At 40.7% G+C, this 19,152-nt stretch overlaps 1 protein-coding gene across 5 annotated transcripts in view; it reads right to left on the bottom strand.

Annotated features, from left to right (window-relative positions):
• sh2b3 (SH2B adaptor protein 3) overlaps positions 1 to 19,152 on the bottom strand; it is a 65,431-nt gene that overhangs the window by 11,206 nt on the left and 35,073 nt on the right. For all 5 annotated transcript variants that reach the window (XM_026186225.1, XM_026186222.1, XM_026186227.1 and 2 more), the window contains exon 3: positions 480 to 581. In XM_026186225.1, coding sequence (XP_026042010.1) covers positions 480 to 581 — 102 coding nt within the window. The remainder of the gene's footprint in view (positions 1 to 479; positions 582 to 19,152) is intronic.

The following is a 19,152-nucleotide window of genomic DNA, read 5'->3' as shown; positions in this document are numbered from 1 at the left end:
TTAACACTTTTCACCACTGATGTGCAAAACCGCTATCAAATACTCGCTCCTGTGGCTGTGAAAACTTTGTAGTTTGCTTCTTCGCTGTGAACAAAGGCTGTAATCCTCTGCTGTGCACGAATGTGCTCGATAAACAAACAAAATGCCATTCAAATATCGCTGCAGATAAAATAAAAAAAAAACGGCTGGAGTGCAGCAACACCGCTGTCTGTTTGAGTGGGTTTATGTTTGATGGAGAGCTGAGCAGCTGGTGGGTAAAAAAAAGAGACTTTATGGTGGAATATCGTTTCACTTCAAACCAGCAACGTCTACTTTGTCAGTCCACTTCGTGAGTTTTGAAATGACAGTGTTTATCCTGTTCTGGCTGAACGGTGAAGATCTAAGCAATGTGGATATAAACAACTCAGCGGTCAGAGTCCCAAACTACAGCTTCTCTTAGGAAGCATCATTTTTCCATTTAGCTGTAATCGTGTACAAACCTTTAGAACAAACGTGTTAAAGTTGTCAGGCATCTCCAGCCGGTTGCAACGCCGGACCTCTTGGATATCTGAGCAGTGAGTCGTCAGCTTGGGACTGGAGGCCTGAAACACACAGTGAGTACATAATTAGCGTCTGATACATGAGAGTAATTCCTCTGATGAACACATAAAAGGGAAAGAAACGGAGAAAAAAAAAGGGTTTCACAATTGTATGCACGCCGTCAACCTTCCTCATAAGCTGGCCTGATAATCTTTAACACATTTTTAAATGGGCTTGTGCAAGTATCAAAAGTGCAAAATGAGTCATCAGATATGAGCATGTGCCAAATTCTTTGAAAGAAACAGGTCAGGGTTGCTGCAGGTAGTGTACGAGGAAGCCTGGTTTTTCAAAGAAAATCCTTTCACCTCCATTGTTTTTGCATAGCAGATGATGTGTCGGTGACATACATCACATTTCAACACTCAAGTATTATAAGAAAAACACAATCAGCCCATCGTCTTTTAAACAAAATGGAAACATTTTTTCCACGCAAACGTCTTCTTTAACTTAGCTTAAAGCGTGCAGTGGTCAAACTTTCATGGTCTGTGTAGATTTGTTACTCATTTGGTTTTCCTTTTCTGAGAAGTAGAGACTGTTCCAAACAGGAAATTGCCCCCCAAAAAAGGATGTCATGCAACACTGTGTACTACTCAGCTCAATCTGGCTGTCATGGGTAACATTTAAGAAGGCTGCCAAGTAAGGACTCGTTTGTGCACTGGGGCCTTTTTCTATTTTGATTAGAGGCAGTTTGCACTTGTGCGATCACCTCTGTAGATTTATTTTAATGTTGACCAATTAGGCTAAAAATACCACGGGACACAAACGAGCGTGACGCAAGCTCCCGCAGCGGGGCTTGAAGGCTGGCTGTGTTTGAAGAAACCTAAATGAGATATGAGGGGCTTTCTGGTGGCTGTTTGACCCGAGGCCCTCAGCATGAACTTATGACACTGCGAGTTTATTAACCACCAACAAAAGCAGAAAGGATCCAGGCTTCAATATACTAAAATTGTAACTTATTTTATGTATTTTATGACTACTGTTCCTTTTATTAATTGTGTTTTTTGTAAGGTGACCTTGGGTTTCTGAAAGGTGCCCTCAAATAAAATGTATTATTATTATTATTATTAAAAAATACACATATTTTAAACTTCTCAAAATCCCCTCCCAGTCAGGTGAACCTGAAGCCAGCTGGACAAAAGGATGATGATGCGAAAGGATCTTGAAAGCAAAAATACTCCATCCCAGGCTGCTTTCATATGACTCCACACAGCTGTTGCTGACTTGTGACATACTTTACCTGGAGCAGTTTGCACTGGACCTCGCTTTAGTTTTTATTTTTTAAAACAATCCACGAAGACACATTTTTGGGGGAAAAAATTTATTTTTAAAGAATGCTGAACAGATACACACACAAAAAATCCACTAAAACAGCTCTGAAGAGCCTCCGAACCCCTACATCCAAACGAGTGGTAACAGAGCCAACGGCATAAACAAACACACATGCATGGACGAATGACTCAGTCAGCCATGTGTAAAGTGCCCGCGGCATGTCTGGGACAGAAGTCACTGCTGAAACGAAGGCTGAGTGACAACTGAGAGAAACACATGTAGACAAGAACATCAGCAGCTACTATGAAAAGTTTAAAAACTACAGCGTGTCAGCTGCATACAGTATTTTCATGTTTGACAACTGGAAATGTCAAATCCTGTCAAACCTTGACATTTAGTAGTCAGGCGTCATGAAGAAGAACACGGCTCTCATCACTAGTTTCTGTTACTGCATGTGTGCGAGTGCAAACTTGGTCATACAGAACAGAATATGAGAAAAGCAAAGTTCTGGATTGAACTTCTGATTATTTTCACAATAATCCAAAATTGGAGATAAAGAGCAAAATTTAAGAGTGAACGTAATCACAAGCTATAGTGACAACTCGTGACTCTTTACCTTATCGATTTATCTGACAATTATTAAAAAGTGTGGCCCGCAAACTCCCCTCAGTCCAAGCTAACATCTGTCACACCCAGCTGTGTTTGACAAACGTTTCAAAACGCAAATCCTAAATTGTTGAATCTGTCTCATGTAAGGGACAAGATTTCTGCAACAATCCAAGTTATATTTCTGTGTGGAGTTTGCATGTTCTCCTTCGGCCTTCGGCTCAGAAGACATACATGTTGGCTTTACTGATGATTCCAAATTTTTCAGGTATGAGAACTAGATAAGGTGTGTGAAGTGTACAAAAGAAAGCACTGAATGGCTAAATGTGGCTTGCAGGTGCTTTGAGTGGTAAATACTGCTATATAAATGCCAGTGCATTTAAATACTAAGCAAACATATTTAAGGGAGCATTGGTTGCATGAAGGTAAATAGTGCACACGCAGAAATGTAATCTCAAAAGCACTGACATCAATTTATCTTTATCAAATTAATCTGTGTTCATAGCCAATGCGAGAAGTTAGCCTGTGGGTTTCCAGACTGCATGACTGTCTGCATCTGTGCATTAAATTCAGCTTTTTGTTTTAACGTTTTGACCAGAAATGGTGATTTGTATCTGCATCACTTCGACATCTGTATTTGTATCTGCTTGTTTTCTTTGTCAGCCATGCTGTCGAACTGCAAGACGAAGTGGATCTCCGAAGTGCAGCAGTTAGTGCTGCAAGTGCCTTAATAAATGCGTCACAACTAAGTGAACTCCGGTGTAGTCCATGCTGTGAAGCATTTCTTCACATGATCTGTTCAGTTCCTGTGAAAAGCACATCACCAGCCAGACGAAGAGCATCAAATTGCCCGCGAAGTGAAACTGTGTAATTAAACAGACTTGCACAATAATGGAAGCTAACTAAATCAGCACCGTGAGAGAGCAGAAGCAGCGAAAGGAAACAGACAAGACAGTAAAAGACACGGCATCGGGTGGGTGGGTAAGAGGGAGGAACGGAGGGCAAAAGAAAGTGCAGGGAGGACAAATTCCACTGCTTTGTGCACCGCATGAGTTTGAGCGCATGTGACAGTGCATGAGCCCGAGGAATGCATATGTTAATCTTTTGCACACGCATAAAACAACACAGGAGCGCAATCATCAAAAGAATAGTTACCTTTCTCCCTCACAACCCTTAATGCTATGAGTTTCAACCACAGTGTCTAATATTATCACTAAAAAGCACAATGACGCAGACAGGTCAAGGATGTGACTCATTTAGAGAACCTGAGTCAGTGCAAGAGGAACCGATTAAAGGGAGCTCGCACCAAATTGCTGCCGCAGCTGTATTTCAGTCGAGTATGTTCACAGAAATTTACATCAGCGTTACAAGTTTCAGGCTTTCTAATAATTTCCCCTGTAGAAAGATTGAGATAAAGCCAGAAAGATGACATAAATATACAGTCTAAGAGAAAAACAACAATGCAAAAAAATGATTTTTTTTTACAAGATTCGTATGAAAATAATCATGTTGTCTGATAACAAATTGGAAGCTGAGTTTGAAAGCTAATATTAATCAAAGTTTAAAAAATGGATTATTAATTTAGAAATAAGAAGTGACAAAACTGTGCACTGAATAATCCTGCTTTTCTTTGGCCACTTGGGGGCAGTGAACACAAGTTTTAAACATCACCTTATAGGTCAGTTGCTACCAACACATCTGGCAGCCACAGAGCCAACATCATGGCTCATTTCAAGTCTTGCTGAATTCAATATTCACTCTGTCTTAGCTCTGCTTTTGGTCTCTACCAACTCCCGAGGGAAATATCTGCTAAATACTTCAGTGTGGATCGGTGAGTCGCTGACTGTCTCGGTGCTGAGCACTGAGCAGGGGGATTTGTAGAGCTCACCTCGATAATGAACCACAACAGTAAAGCTTGAGCCTGGGCAGCCAAGCAATGAGGTGAAACTTACTGTAAAGCTCAGAGGATTCAGGTGATGATTATCTGGGAGTGCGTACCTACATGTGACCCCTCCGATACCCCTTCTTTGATCTATCTGAAATCTGATCTATGTGCCACATTTCTGTTTGTTTTTCTGTTTGACTCAACCTCAGCCTCTTTTACGCCACCTCATGCATCGTGCCGAAGCAGGGATGCGTGATAAATCGGTGGCTCGAATATCATCAGCTCATCAAAGGAAGAATAAAATATCTCTTTATCATTTTGTCAGCTTCTTTCTACTTAAAATGATCTAAAGAGATTATATTTGAGCTTTGCACTAGAGTCTGAGCATCTGCAGCCCCAAAAAAGAAGAAGAGAGACATTTGTACGTTGTTGTTGTTTTTTTATCATTTAACACGGCATGCAGTTAATCAAGAAAGCAACAGGCAGATTGACTGCAGCTGCAGACTAATTTACAAATGCGAGTTAAAACTGCACCGGATGTGCAACAACTAATGCTATCAGTCACTCTCACTCTGGGTGTGTGTGTTGGTGAACATTCGCGCAGAGAGTGACTCATTGAGAAGAATTTATTGTGTGAATATGAATGAGAGCCTGACTAGGAGCATCTTTGAGGAACCATGTGTGTCTGTGGAGGGGAAAAAAACAGAAGAAGAAAAAACATTCAGCAGATGTCTGACTGGTTGAGCAACAACGTAACAGGCCTGATTTCTGTGAATCAACTTCATCGAGGGAGCAAGTTCAAGCTCACAGCGCATTTCCTATTACTGCAAACTGCTGCAGCCTGTAATACTCCCTGGAGAGTGTACGCACGCACACGCGCACACACACACACACACACACACACACACACACACACACACACACACACACACACACACACACACAAGGCGCAGTCTTTGCTGTTTTTCTTTCATTTTTAAATCTGGACCCATCTCCAACAGAACCGGTGAGTAATGTGGGAAAACAGTCAGAGCATTTACGAACTGCGTGAGTGTTAATGTTTTAAAGCTCTCAAAGAAGTGCAGAGGTCTAGGTCTCTTTTTCTTTCTGCTCACCCGTGGTGACCCCCGCCCCTCCCTCGGCAGAGTCAAAGGAAAGAACACAGCAGTCTTGTTAGTGTCATAAACCGTATATAAAAGACAACCACAGCCACAGATGCTATGAGGAAGAGATTCAACACTGCGATCTTTCTAACTTCCAGCAGGATCGAAGAAACAAAAAAAGAAGTTCACAACATAAAGTATCGATTTGTGGCCTTTTTAAATACTTTCCTCATGAGTTTATGGTCTCAAACTCTAGTTTCAGTTCTCTATGAATATAAAATTATCTTCATTTTGTAACTTATGGAACACATTAGTGTTGAGAAGATGAGGAAACATTAGCCTGCCCAAAAAGATGCACAATGATCATGTAAGGGATACAAACGGACTAAAAATAGCAGCTTTCTACCCATAAAAACGTTTTTATTGTTCCTATAACTTTTTAAACAAGACTACCATGTTTTGTATCTTTACACTGCAGGAACCAGCATCACAGAAGCAAGTTTTGGTTTTTTTGGTGGTACCTATGTTCAGACAGGTACTGCCTATGTCTAGCACAACTGACCTACATGTACAATGACTGATGTAGACGTAAATATATGAACTTGTGTCCTCAGGATTTTTAAAAATACCCCCATAAGCAACAGCCATGTTAGCAAGAATTAGGTCTAAAAATGGGCCTGGCTTTATTAACCACATGTGCAACAACAGCATTAAAACAAAGTACTGACTATTATGATCAAAGGGGCCGGACCATCAAAAAAAATTATAACTGTGTAAAGTTGGCCAGACTGTCCTGTAAACCCACAGTAAAAAACCCCACAAATTAATACAGTAAATGTTGAACAGTTATCATTTAACTGTTTATTAATTGCTTTGGTGTAATTAGGAATCTTTATCAATAGAGAAATTGTAAAAGTTATGAAAATATAGTTAAAACTAAAATCTATGCACTCCTTTTTTCCAGAGCAGCCGATTCTGGCCCCCGAGCCTTATGTTTAACACCGCTGCTCTATATGATACCATTAAAAAACCCCAACAACAACAAAAAAACCCACACATAGTGCTCTTTTGTAGCTGCTGCTCAGCACACTGCCAGCTGGTTACTATGTCGACTTAACATTGGTGTGAGTACAAGTAGGAAACAGCCCCTGAAGCTATGTAGCCCTGACAATGCTCTGTTCTGAAACTACTGTCTGATGATGGAAAAGATTTTTTTTTTAAAGTGCAATGTCCATAAAGACATGCAAAGTGATGTCGAAGTGATGCAAAACACCTAAAAACACAAGCAGCACTACAGTGTGATGTGAGAGGAGTGGGGTCCTTTTGCACAACTTTGTGCAGAGGCCTGTTGATTCGTGACATGTTATAATAATTAACAGAGAATGCAGTAACAGCTACAGTGGGGCAAAAAAGTATTTAGTCAGCCACCAATTGTGCAAGTTCCCCCACTTAAAATGATGACAGAGGTCAGTAATTTGCACCAGAGGTACACTTCAACTGTGAGAGACAGAATGTGAAAAAAAAAATCCATGAATTCACATGGTAGGATTTGTAAAGAATGTATTCGTAAATCAGGGTGGAAAATAAGTATTTGGTCACCTCAAACAAGGAAAATCTCACAGACCTGTAACGTCTTCTGTAAGAAGCTTTTCTGTCCCCCACTCGTTACCTGTATGACTGGCACCTGTTTGAACTCATCATCTGTATAAAAGACACCTGTCCACAGCCTCAAACAGTCAGACTCCAAACTCCGCCATGGCCAAGACCAAAGAGCTTTCGAAGGACACCAGGAAAAGTTTTGTAGACCTGCACCAGACTGGGAAGAGTGAATCTACAATAGGCAAGCAGCTTGGTGTGAAAAAAATCAACTGTGGGAGCAATCATCAGAAAATGGAAGACATACAAGACCACTGATAATCTCCCTCGATCTGGGGCTCCACGCAAGATCTCATCCCGTGGGGTCAAAATGATCATGAGAACGGTGAGCAAAGATCCCAGAACCACACGGGGGGACCTAGTGAATGACCTGCAGAGAGCTGGGACCAAAGTAACAAAGGTCACCATCAGTAACACACTACAACGGCAGGGAATCAAATCCCGCAGTGCCAGACGTGTTCCGCTGCTGAAGCCAGTGCATGTCCAGGCCCGTCTGAAGTTTGCCAGAGAGCACATGGATGATACAGCAGAGGATTGGGAGAATGTCATGTGGTCAGATGAAACCAAAGTAGAACTTTTTGGTATAAAGTCAACTCGTCGTGTTTGGAGGAAGAAGAATACTGAGTTGCATCCCAAGAACACCATACCTACTGTGAAGCATGGGGGTGGAAACATCATGCTATGGGGCTGTTTTTCTGCCAAGGGGACAGGACGACTGATCCGTGTTAAGGACAGAATGAATGGGGCCATGTATCGTGAGATTTTGAGCCAAAACCTCCTTCCATCAGTGAGAACTTTGAAGATGAAACGAGGCTGGGTCTTCCAACATGACAATGATCCAAAACACACCGCCCGGGCAACAAAGGAGTGGCTCCGTAAGAAGCATTTGAAAGTCCTGGAGTGGCCTAGCCAGTCTCCAGACCTCAACCCCATAGAAAATCTGTGGCGGGAGTTGAAAGTCCGTGTTGCTCGGCGACAGCCCCAAAACATCACTGCTCTCGAGAAGATCTGCATGGAGGAATGGGCCAAAATACCAGCTACTGTGTGTGCAAACCTGGTAAAGACCTATAGTAAACGTTTGACCTCTGTTATTGCCAACAAAGGTTATGTTACAAAGTATTGAGTTGTATTTTTGTTATTGACCAAATACTTGTTTTCCACCCTGATTTACGAATACATTCTTTACAAATCCTACCATGTGAATTCATGGATTTTTTTTTTCACATTCTGTCTCTCACAGTTGAAGTGTACCTCTGGTGCAAATTACTGACCTCTGTCATCATTTTAGGTGGGGGAACTTGCACAATCGGTGGCTGACTAAATACTTTTTTGCCCCACTGTATTTACTGTCCCTGATATGTTTGAATTCGTTTTGCACCAAATAAAAAGCATTAAAAATGTCGGTTTAGCATTGTCCACGACCGGGGCTTTAAATGTGAGTCACAGCAGCACATTCTCACTTCTGCTGTTTTCTCCCCCTCCCAGACAAAAACTTCAAACCCCGTCTGTGAGGTCTGCGAGCAACTACACAGCTTGATTGATTACTGGAGAGAAATCAACACACAAAAGCTATGCTTGTACCAACTACTGCCTGGCATCGACCTCCTCCACATCCAGACGCAAGTAACCCTAGAGACTGAGTACATTGAAAGCGTAAATATACAATAGCGCCCACGGGAAAGCTTTTCATTTATGTCTTAAATTACTGCTCCTCTTTGTCTCGACAGCTCGCTGCATTGTTTTGCCAGCAGACCTTGAGGCTATGGCCTGTTCCTCACCCTGCAACTGCGGAAGAACGCAAGGCTGCAGCACACTGCCACTTTCACTGTTTTAGCAATTATTTAGGACAACTTTCTGTAAATTATTGATGCATCCAATCTGATTGTGGGTGGTTTAAACAGTCAAGAGAAAGAAGCTCAAGTTTTACCAGTAAAACACAACATATATACACTGATACCGGACTGGTTGCGTGGATCCTCTGGCCCGCGTTAAAGGGCGGCTACATGCTGCTGAGTGCTCGCAAAGCTGCATGCGCTGCTGTCATGGTGGTGATCGAATTTGGGACCAATCACACGCCTCTGTGATGCTATCTGAGCTTAATTCTAATTTAGCTCAGAATTAAACTTCCCTTATTTCACAACGTTCAACATTATCAGTGACACTTTGTCAGTGTCAGCTTGTTCGGGCTCGTTACTGTTATCATTTATCTTTTATTGAAATATATTAGACATTATTTACGGATTAAACCCACCAAAACTGTCTTTTGAAGCTTTGACATCCCCACATGAACGACACTTGGCTAAAAGTTATACGTTTCTGTTTAAAATCCAGATGGTGATGAAAGAACATACGAGATTATGACTTTTATTGAACCAAAATGTCAAATTTAATCAAGTCCAGCAGCAGGATTGTTTTTTGGGGGGCGCTTTTTATTACCGTAAATTGAATATGACTGTTTAAAGACATTCTCTGAGTCATGTTTTATCCATCATTTTGATTTTTTAACTAAATAAATTACAGTTTATCTGATAATCAAAGTAATTATGGCAGGACAATTTAAAGTAAATCCTTTCATAATACAGTTTTTCTGGGACGAGAATGTCAACTATGAAATATTAAGCTGATGGTGATCAGTGCCAGTAATAATACAACACCACAAATTTTCACTTTGAGTCAACTTTCACTACTATGTTTCAACTTCAAACATACGCACAGTCACACAGATATGACAAATATGAAACACTGATATGCAGCAGTGACAATACAGCCTACATCCTGGGCTGCAAATTCCTAAAAATGAACTTGAGTTTGTAATAACTGCCATGTATAGGTTACATCAGCCCCCCCCCCCATAAAACCCAAATATCAATGGACTGTAATGAAAGTCTTTTGGAACGATTTTTGATTGAAGATAAGTATTTTTTCAGTTCTTACTCAGCATCTTTAGCAGTTAAATGGTAAATGGACTGATTCTTATATAGTACTTTTCTACTCTTCCGGAGTACTCAAAGCGCCGTATACAACATGCCACATTCCCCCAATCACACAAGCACTGTCTTCTATGCTTTTAAGTGCTTACTAACTACCATTCACACACATTCATACCGATGGATGCATCAGAGAGCAACTTGGGGTTAATATCTGGCCCAAGGATGTTTGGGATGCAGACTAGGGGGAGCCTACCTTCCAATCAGTAGATAAGCTGCTCTACCCTGAGCTACAGCAACCCCACAGTTGAAAATCTCTCCTTTATTATATTTTTCATTATATTTGTACTTTTTGCATTACTTTTTAAAATAGGTTATTTTACATATTTAATCCAAATCCTACAGGTCATATTTGTACAAACACAGATGCTTTAATAACGTGTGAGCTGCTTTTTTAACTTTTATATCATCATTAAAGTACCAAAATAATTATTTTCACCATACTATCATAAATTACTATTAAAATAACTTTTCTTTAAAAAAAAAAAAAAAAAAAATCAAACACAAAGTAATTTTCAGACATTGTAATGACTCTTCTTTCACCTTGGTTTACACACATGGCAGCAGGTGTAAACAGTTGGTGAAAGTAGCGCACAAACAAACAGAGACACGACAGCAGATGCAACCATGCAACCTCTCACCCACACAAACAGATCTACAGTCTGTGCGCACACACCCACACACACGGGTGACACACAGGATGTTTGGAGTCCAAAACAATCTTCCCAGGGTCCCTTTCTCAAGGCCGTCGGCACAGCAACTGACTGACACTCAACATTCCTCTATCCCTCCGAGGGTCACCGTAGCCAACGCTGTCTGGGGTGCATGCATTGTGTGTGTGTGCTGCACTGACTTTAGACTCTGCAGGGTTACCAAACTGGTCTCTGGAGAGATTCTGCAAACTGTATGTGCACAGTTATCCTACACACACACACACACACACACACACACACACACACACACACACACACACACACACACACACACACACACAGCTTAAATGGTTAGAGCACGACCCATCAGACCCTCTTCAAGCATGGGAGGTCATGACCTCAATCACAGTAACCAACACATCGGCCTGTACTTCCCCCGGTTTGACATCGGGATCACTGACGATTTGTTTTGTGCTTTTCTTGTCTTTGATATTCCATTTAAAAGGACTCACACAGCGCAGTAAAATAATCTTACTAAACAAGCAGAGACCTATATCCAAAACCTGATCCATTCTTCTGTGCAACAGAATGTTATTGTTCCAAAATATACCAAGAAACTACACCAGCCAAGTTTCCTTCTAATGATATTATATTTTTCCATAAAAAGCATTCGAAACAAATCCAAACTAACTTTCCAAACCTAATTGGTTGTGATTTTTTTACATTAAAAAGAAATGATTTTGCTGTTCCTAATGTTCTGACATATTAAAGTTAATGTTTATAATGACCCACGTTTCAGAGAATGAGGTCAACCTATATAAAAGTAACCCCTGTGAGCCAGATGGGACAGGGAGTATCCCTGATACAGTTATCTCCGTGGGCATAGAAGCCCCGCCCAGCTACTACTCAGTCTTCTGTTTGCGAGGGTCAGCCAATCAGCAGAAAGCTGGCTTAAAGAGAGACTACCTGCACTACCTACTGAGCGTCTGCATCCAGGCCTTCTTTAAGAAAACAGTACAAAACTACTATGTTAGCTTTAAACTACGAGAGAAAAGATGTGCACGTCTGTGATATAACTAGAAATTAGAGCTGGGCGATAGAACGATAACGATATGTATCGCGATATAACTTTTACTCGATAGAGAAATTAAGCTATCGCGATAGACTTCGCCGCTCTTGTCCTCAAAAAAAAAAAAAAAAAGGTCAGCCAATCCAAATTAAGTAGCGCAGAGCCGAACCAATCACAGCCGCAGCGTCACGTCCGCGTGACTTGTTACGTACAGCACAAGTGCCAAGCCGCACGTGTGTTTGTTTGGGAAGCAGCCAGCGGGTAATGGAGCCAGCGGGTAATGGAGGAAATGAGTGTGCCGACTAGAAAAATCAACCGAGTGTGACCGAAGAGAAAACAGATGATGGTTCCAATGCCGGAGAGATTGTCGAACGGAAGAGCCATAGAAGTTCCGTAGTGTGAAGGTATTTCGGCTATTTCAAGTCTGACAAAAAACAGAGTAGCGTGCACTGTAAATTGTGCCGAAAGCAAGTCTGGAAATACAATAAACTGGTGCATGCGTCACACTGCGCCACGTTATTGTTTCGGTGAAATGAATTTCTACAATACTGTTACTGTTAATTCTACTCTCTGCAGTGTTTAAATGCTTACATATACACACAGTTACTGTCCCTCCACACATACGACTCGGTTCTGCTTCTATGCCGCAGCTTTGTTTACTTTTTCCCACCGAGGCTTCTAGACTTCTGATTGGCCAACATTTCGGCACGGTTAGGAATCTAGCGCCACCTGCTGCTTTGGCATGTTCATAGCAGCGTTTTCCTTCATTTCTGCCTTTATGTGTGGACGGGATTATTTTTTAAAACGAAAACGGAAAATCTCCGTTTTCAAAAATACCCGTGTACCCATGGACGTAGCCTCAGTCTCTGACTGGAAGCGCTAATTCGTCATTCGGCTTTTGTCAGACTAAAGTAACTGTTAAAACTGTTTGAAAAGCTAAGCTATACAACAAGGAGAGATTGAGAATTTCCTTTTAGTTCTCAGTTTATTTGATATTGACAAAAGTTAGTCAGTTTTGTCTGTTCTTCTGTAAAACAAACTAAGATTTATTTTTAGAATTAATACTTTGTTTCTAAGTGGAATTGACAATTTAGTCTGTTTTGTTTGTTCTATTTTGAAACTTAAACGCTTTAGCGGCTGCCTTTTGTGTAGTTTGCAATATTTGCCTTTATTTATCTGAAAAAGTCTCATGTTCCTTAAGTACATCTACCCTGTTGAACTTATTATGGGAAATAAATATTTAAATAAAAACAAGCTGCTGATTATTTCACATTTTACTTGTGAGCAACGGCACATTTAAATCTTACAAATATAGTTATTTGGCTTATATCGTGATAGATATCGTTATCGCCTGAAATGAAAAAAACATATCGTGATATGAAAAAATCTCATATCGCCCAGCTCTACTAGAAATGTCAACTACATGCAAGCAATGTTTATTTTAGTAATTTCAGGAAGCTACACAGATGTCATGTGTTCATTTGCATGGTTGACATTTAATGACAACACAAATACTTCATATGAGAAATGCTTTTGTGCAGACTGGGGCAGACAGACTAACTCTGGCTTTGGTCTGTTGATATTAGCTACAGAAAATGGCCAGCTTTAATCTTCCTCTTTGTGCCTGTCTGCATGTTTTTTAGTGGACATTTTATGTTACAGGATTGTGTTTATAATCTAAGATGAATAGCTTACTGCGCCGCCTGAATCTTGGCTACCGTACACAAATTCCTGGTATGTTTGTACAGAAAAAATTGTTCCCTTTTTAACGACTTTATGAACACATACAGCTGCAGCTGGCATTGTTTTTCCACTCTGCTGCTTGATTCTAGCACCTGTTGCATGTGTCATGCAGATAAACACTCCTGAGTTTGCCCTCCATAGCTGGTGGGACAGAAATAGACTTTCTAAACCCCAGCTAACTCCAGCTTTTTTCTTTGACGAGGTCTCTTTTAGCTTGCAAAGAAAACAGATCCAAAACACGATAAGAACTTTAGGTCCCTGCTGAGGATTACATAGACGGAGAGCAGCTGTAATCACAAAATAAAACATTCATGCAAACTGAATCATGTTTGAACTTAACTCTGGCAGCAGTAGCATTTTGAGATTTGTGCAACCTTTTTTAAAGCAGCTGTGCTAAAAATGCAACTTTAAAATTAATCATCACTACAGACATTGAAGTTTAGTTTACTTTAAAAACATTCACGTCACTGAGAATAACTCGGTACAGTCACCTCTGCGCAGACTAGCTGTGCATATAGGTGGAGTTCATGCAGCAGGAGATCACTAGAGCTGATCACATTCACTATCAGCTCTATCTGTGGCATCATGGAGGATGTGGGAAACGCACACACACTTAGCACTACTTGTGGGGTTACCAACACTGATGTGATGACTGTGTTCTTGGAAACCTGTCAGAAGCTGTCAGAGACGTAGCCTTCTGTAATGAATAAATGTGTCACTTCACTGTGCGCTGCCCTCCTTGCTTAGTTCTCAGAAATACTGATATATAAGCAAATATGAAGAAGTTAAGACAGCGCACTAAAGATTCACAGAACCTAGTGCAGTTCCTCGTAAATGAATTAGCTGCGGTTTTGCACACGAGTAAAGACCAATTAGTAAGTCTGACAGAGCAGAAAAAAAGAAGAAAGGAGCAACATCTTTCTGAGTTTGTGAAAACACGACTCCTGTGACAGCGAGCTTGAAAAGTCAGAGAGTTACAACATAACTCATCAACATGCATTTTTACACACAGGCTTAAAAAACCTAAAGCCTTTGAGCCACGAGAATATACTATAACATGATATAAACAAGTCAACACTTCTGAGTAACTGTTTGTCAGTTATAGGTCATGCATAGCTGTATAATGTGCCTTTATTCTGCCAGTGTTTATGCAAATCACAGAGAAGCATTTTCCCGATTTCTCCATTTTTTTAAACCCCTCAGCAGCACTTTAAATGTGAGATATTCACCAGTGAGACTTCTGTCATCGCTGAAACACAGCGGAGGGATATGGCATTTCATTTTCTTGTGCTTCTGACAAAAAACACAACTTTTTAAAACCTCAACTGAAACAGAAATCACGTATCAGTTACTCAAGATAATCCTCAGACCCACTGAGAGTTTTCATTGGATCTTTCTTCTACCGAAAACGTGCACTGTTTTCGACCAAAGACAAACTCCCAATAATAACATCTGACAGAGAGGTCTGTGAAATACTTTGCGGCACAGAAGTTTTTGGAAATACATCTTGCTTTGGAAATTAATCATCCTTTTTTAAGCTTGAAGCACCATGAACTGACCTGCACAGCATTGATAACCAAAGGGCAAAAGTGGCTTCATGACCCTAAATAGAAATGCATGGCAGCGACACCACTTTCGGGGTGTCTCAGTGGGCCGACGAGTGGTTCTTAAACACAGGGCAGCTACTGTCGGATAATAATGGAAAAAAATATGATGTGAAACTAAGCTGAATAAATATCATCTCTGCAGGTTTTCCACTAAAACCTACAGTGTAAACTTGTGTGAACGGCTTGCTTATAATCTGGGATATATAGCAGGGTCACAGAAATCCCAATCTGAGTCCCTTTTCTTATTTAAAGCCATTTCTTTACTGTCACTATGGTAAATGGCAAATTGATCAATATTTATATACCGCTTTTGTTTTGTTTCTTTTTTTAACCACTTCAAGTGCTTTCACACTAAAAGCCACACTCACCCAAACACACATACACACAGATTTACACAGCACTTTATTCTACAGGCGATAAGAGCTTTTATCCATCACTCAGACTCACTCAAGCGAAGTTTGGGGTTCGCTTAGACACAAAGAGTGGAAGAGCTGGAAACTGAACCACTAATCTTCCTTTTGCCCCCCAAAAACTGTATTTAAAATAACTATAAACTATAGAAATATATTTTTCCAGACTCTCAATGGAAAGACAAATGTCTGTGAATAGTTGTTACCAGGTCATTGCCCTAACCGCTGTTCCAGTGGGACCAACTTAAATCTCTTTATCGCGTAAAACTTAAATCTCTTTATACAATATAAATACAAAATAATCCATTCAAGATGAATTTTCCCAAGCAGCACCTTTTTGGAGACTTTGCTCCGATGGTGAAATCTGCTTACTGAGAAGCAGAAAATAGATTATGCGATTGGGTGTAGTGGTGAGCTGAACGTGAAACTGCGCACGCTTACATGGGCTTTGCTGCAGCTGAGTTTCCAAGTACTTTAACTGATTCAGTTTTGCATCAATGAGCAAAATCTTGCAAAAATATTTTCACACCTGCATGACACGCTTTTCTCAGTAAAGAAGTTAAGAGATGTATCATTTTGGAAATCTAACAGACTATGAAATAACAATGAAAAGCTGGCCCACAGCTCTTAGTCTTAACCCATAAACTATGCATGTAGTTGTGTCGTTATTTGCAGCGCGATGCTGTTTATGCTTTTTACTGGCTGAGCACAAATTTGTAAAAAAACCAACAAAAAGGCACCAAATTCATGCAGCACTGAATGGACAATTGCTTGTTTGTGTAGGATCTACTAACCCACATGTGTACTTGTGTCAGTTATGGGTGTGTGTGTGTACTTGTGATGGTCAGTTAAGGGTGTGTTGGGTCCAGTAACTGTTCATATGTGTGGAGAAAAGTGTAATCCTCTCCAGCATGAAGCACATTTTTCTTCACTCCCTTTCTGCTGTGCATTTTTGTTTTCTGTTTTAAAACTGTGTGCAAATCCTAAAATAACATATTAAACTCAACTTTAACTTTGACCCAGACACAAGCCGCACTAATCACTCCTGTCTTGCTGGGACCAGAGAAAGCTCTAAATGTTTATAAGCTACAGCTCATTTAACAAATCATATCAGTTTGCAACAAGATTTAAAAAAGAAAAAAAGAGTCCCAGACTTTCTGAGGTGAAATTCAGAGGGGTAGATAATGAATAAATGTTAGTTGTGTTTGGCTCTCTAGTGGGAAGTGTAGTCCAGAAAGAATCGGGAGGAGGGAGATCTGCAGGGTTGGAGATGTGCCTCAGGATAAGCCGAGTGGAGAGAGAAAAGTGTGATGAGGAGAGGGTAAAGTACGCATGGACTTGTTACTCCTATTTAATGCTTCACGGAAAAACTGTAATGAGAAGGAGACAAAAAGTCATTAGTCTGCAGATTAGTTTCTCAATTAATATTTAATAACTTAGTGCCAATACACGTGCCCTGAATGTGTTTGTAGACTGCACAGAAAAGATGCAGATATAGAAACATTTTTAGTACTGTTTGAACAATTTTTACGGACTTTTTTTTCCTACTATGTGAATACTTAGAAAACATACCACAATTTGTTAGTAAATAACACTTGGAAATAAATCTTATTAATGAAATTGTTTAATCAGGGAATTGGACAAGCCTCGGAAAACTGAGAAAAATACATTCGAGTTATATTAAAGTCCCACATGCCTTCAAGCTCCTTTAGGTAGAAGTGACAAAGATGTTGTTTAGCGCAGTGGTTTGCAACAATTTCTAAAGTACAATAATACATGTCAGTAGCAGTAGCAGCTAATTTGCAGCCTTTTTTTCCAGTACTGTTGCAACTTTGTATATCTGACATATACCTCACCTCTTTGCTATATTACACAATCCAAAAAACTTGTTGCTTATCATTCAGATTCAGTTCGTCTTTTGAAACAGGCCACGTTTTTCTCAGAATAATGATTAGTTTCACAGAGCCTCTTTAACGAGAATCGCACCATGTTTAAGTTAGTACGACTCTCGTTCACATTCCTGGTCAATATATACAGTGGGGCAAAAAAGTATTTAGTCAGCCACCAATTGTGCAAGTTCCCCCACCTAAAATGATGACAGAGGTCAGTAATTTGCACCAGAGGTACACTTCAACTGTGAGAGACAGAATGTGAAAAAAAAATCCATGAATCCACATGGTAGGATTTGTAAAGAATTTATTCGTAAATCAGGGTGGAAAATAAGTATTTGGTCAATAACAAAAATACAACTCAATACTTTGTAACATAACCTTTGTTGGCAATAACAGAGGTCAAACGTTTACTATAGGTCTTTACCAGGTTTGCACACACAGTAGCTGGTATTTTGGCCCATTCCTCCATCCAGATCTTCTCGAGAGCAGTGATGTTTTGGGGCTGTCGCCGAGCAACACGGACTTTCAACTCCCGCCACAGATTTTCTATGGGGTTGAGGTCTGGAGACTGGCTAGGCCACTCCAGGACTTTCAAATGCTTCTTACGGAGCCACTCCTTTGTTGCCCGGGCGGTGTGTTTTGGATCATTGTCATGTTGGAAGACCCAGCCTCGTTTCATCTTCAAAGTTCTCACTGATGGAAGGAGGTTTTGGCTCAAAATCTCACGATACATGGCCCCATTCATTCTGTCCTTAACACGGATCAGTCGTCCTGTCCCCTTGGCAGAAAAACAGCCCCATAGCATGATGTTTCCACCCCCATGCTTCACAGTAGGTATGGTGTTCTTGGGATGCAACTCAGTATTCTTCTTCCTCCAAACACGACAAGTTGAGTTTATACGAAAAAGTTCTACTTTGGTTTCATCTGACCACATGACATTCTCCCAATCCTCTGCTGTATCATCCATGTGCTCTCTGGCAAACTTCAGACGGGCCTGGACATGCACTGGCTTCAGCAGCGGAACACGTCTGGCACTGCGGGATTTGATTCCCTGCCGTTGTAGTGTGTTACTGATGGTGACCTTTGTTACTTTGGTCCCAGCTCTCTGCAGGTCATTCACCAGGTCCCCCCGTGTGGTTCTGGGATCTTTGCTCACCGTTCTCATGATCATTTTGACCCCACGGGATGAGATCTTGCGTGGAGCCCCAGATCGAGGGAGATTATCAGTGGTCTTGTATGTCTTCCATTTTCTGATGATTGCTCCCACAGTTGATTTTTTCACACCAAGCTGCTTGCCTATTGTAGATTCACTCTTCCCAGTCTGGTGCAGGTCTACAATACTTTTCCTGGTGTCCTTCGAAAGCTCTTTGGTCTTGGCCATGGCGGAGTTTGGAGTCAGACTGTTTGAGGCTGTGGACAGGTGTCTTTTATACAGATGATGAGTTCAAACAGGTGCCATTCATACAGGTAACGAGTGGGGGACAGAAAAGCTTCTTACAGAAGACGTTACAGGTCTGTGAGAGCCAGAGATTTTCCATGTTTGAGGTGACCAAATACTTATTTTCCACCCTGATTTACGAATAAATTCTTTACAAATCCTACCATGTGAATTCATGGATTTTTTTTTCACATTCTGTCTCTCACAGTTGAAGTGTACCTCTGGTGCAAATTACTGACCTCTGTCATCATTTTA

The sequence above is a fragment of the Astatotilapia calliptera genome, chromosome 12 (genome assembly GCF_900246225.1).
Source record: "Astatotilapia calliptera chromosome 12, fAstCal1.2, whole genome shotgun sequence".
Lineage (NCBI taxonomy): Eukaryota > Metazoa > Chordata > Actinopteri > Cichliformes > Cichlidae > Astatotilapia > Astatotilapia calliptera.
The sequence above is the reverse complement of the archived record's forward strand: the minus strand, read 5'-3'. Positions and strand labels throughout refer to the sequence as shown.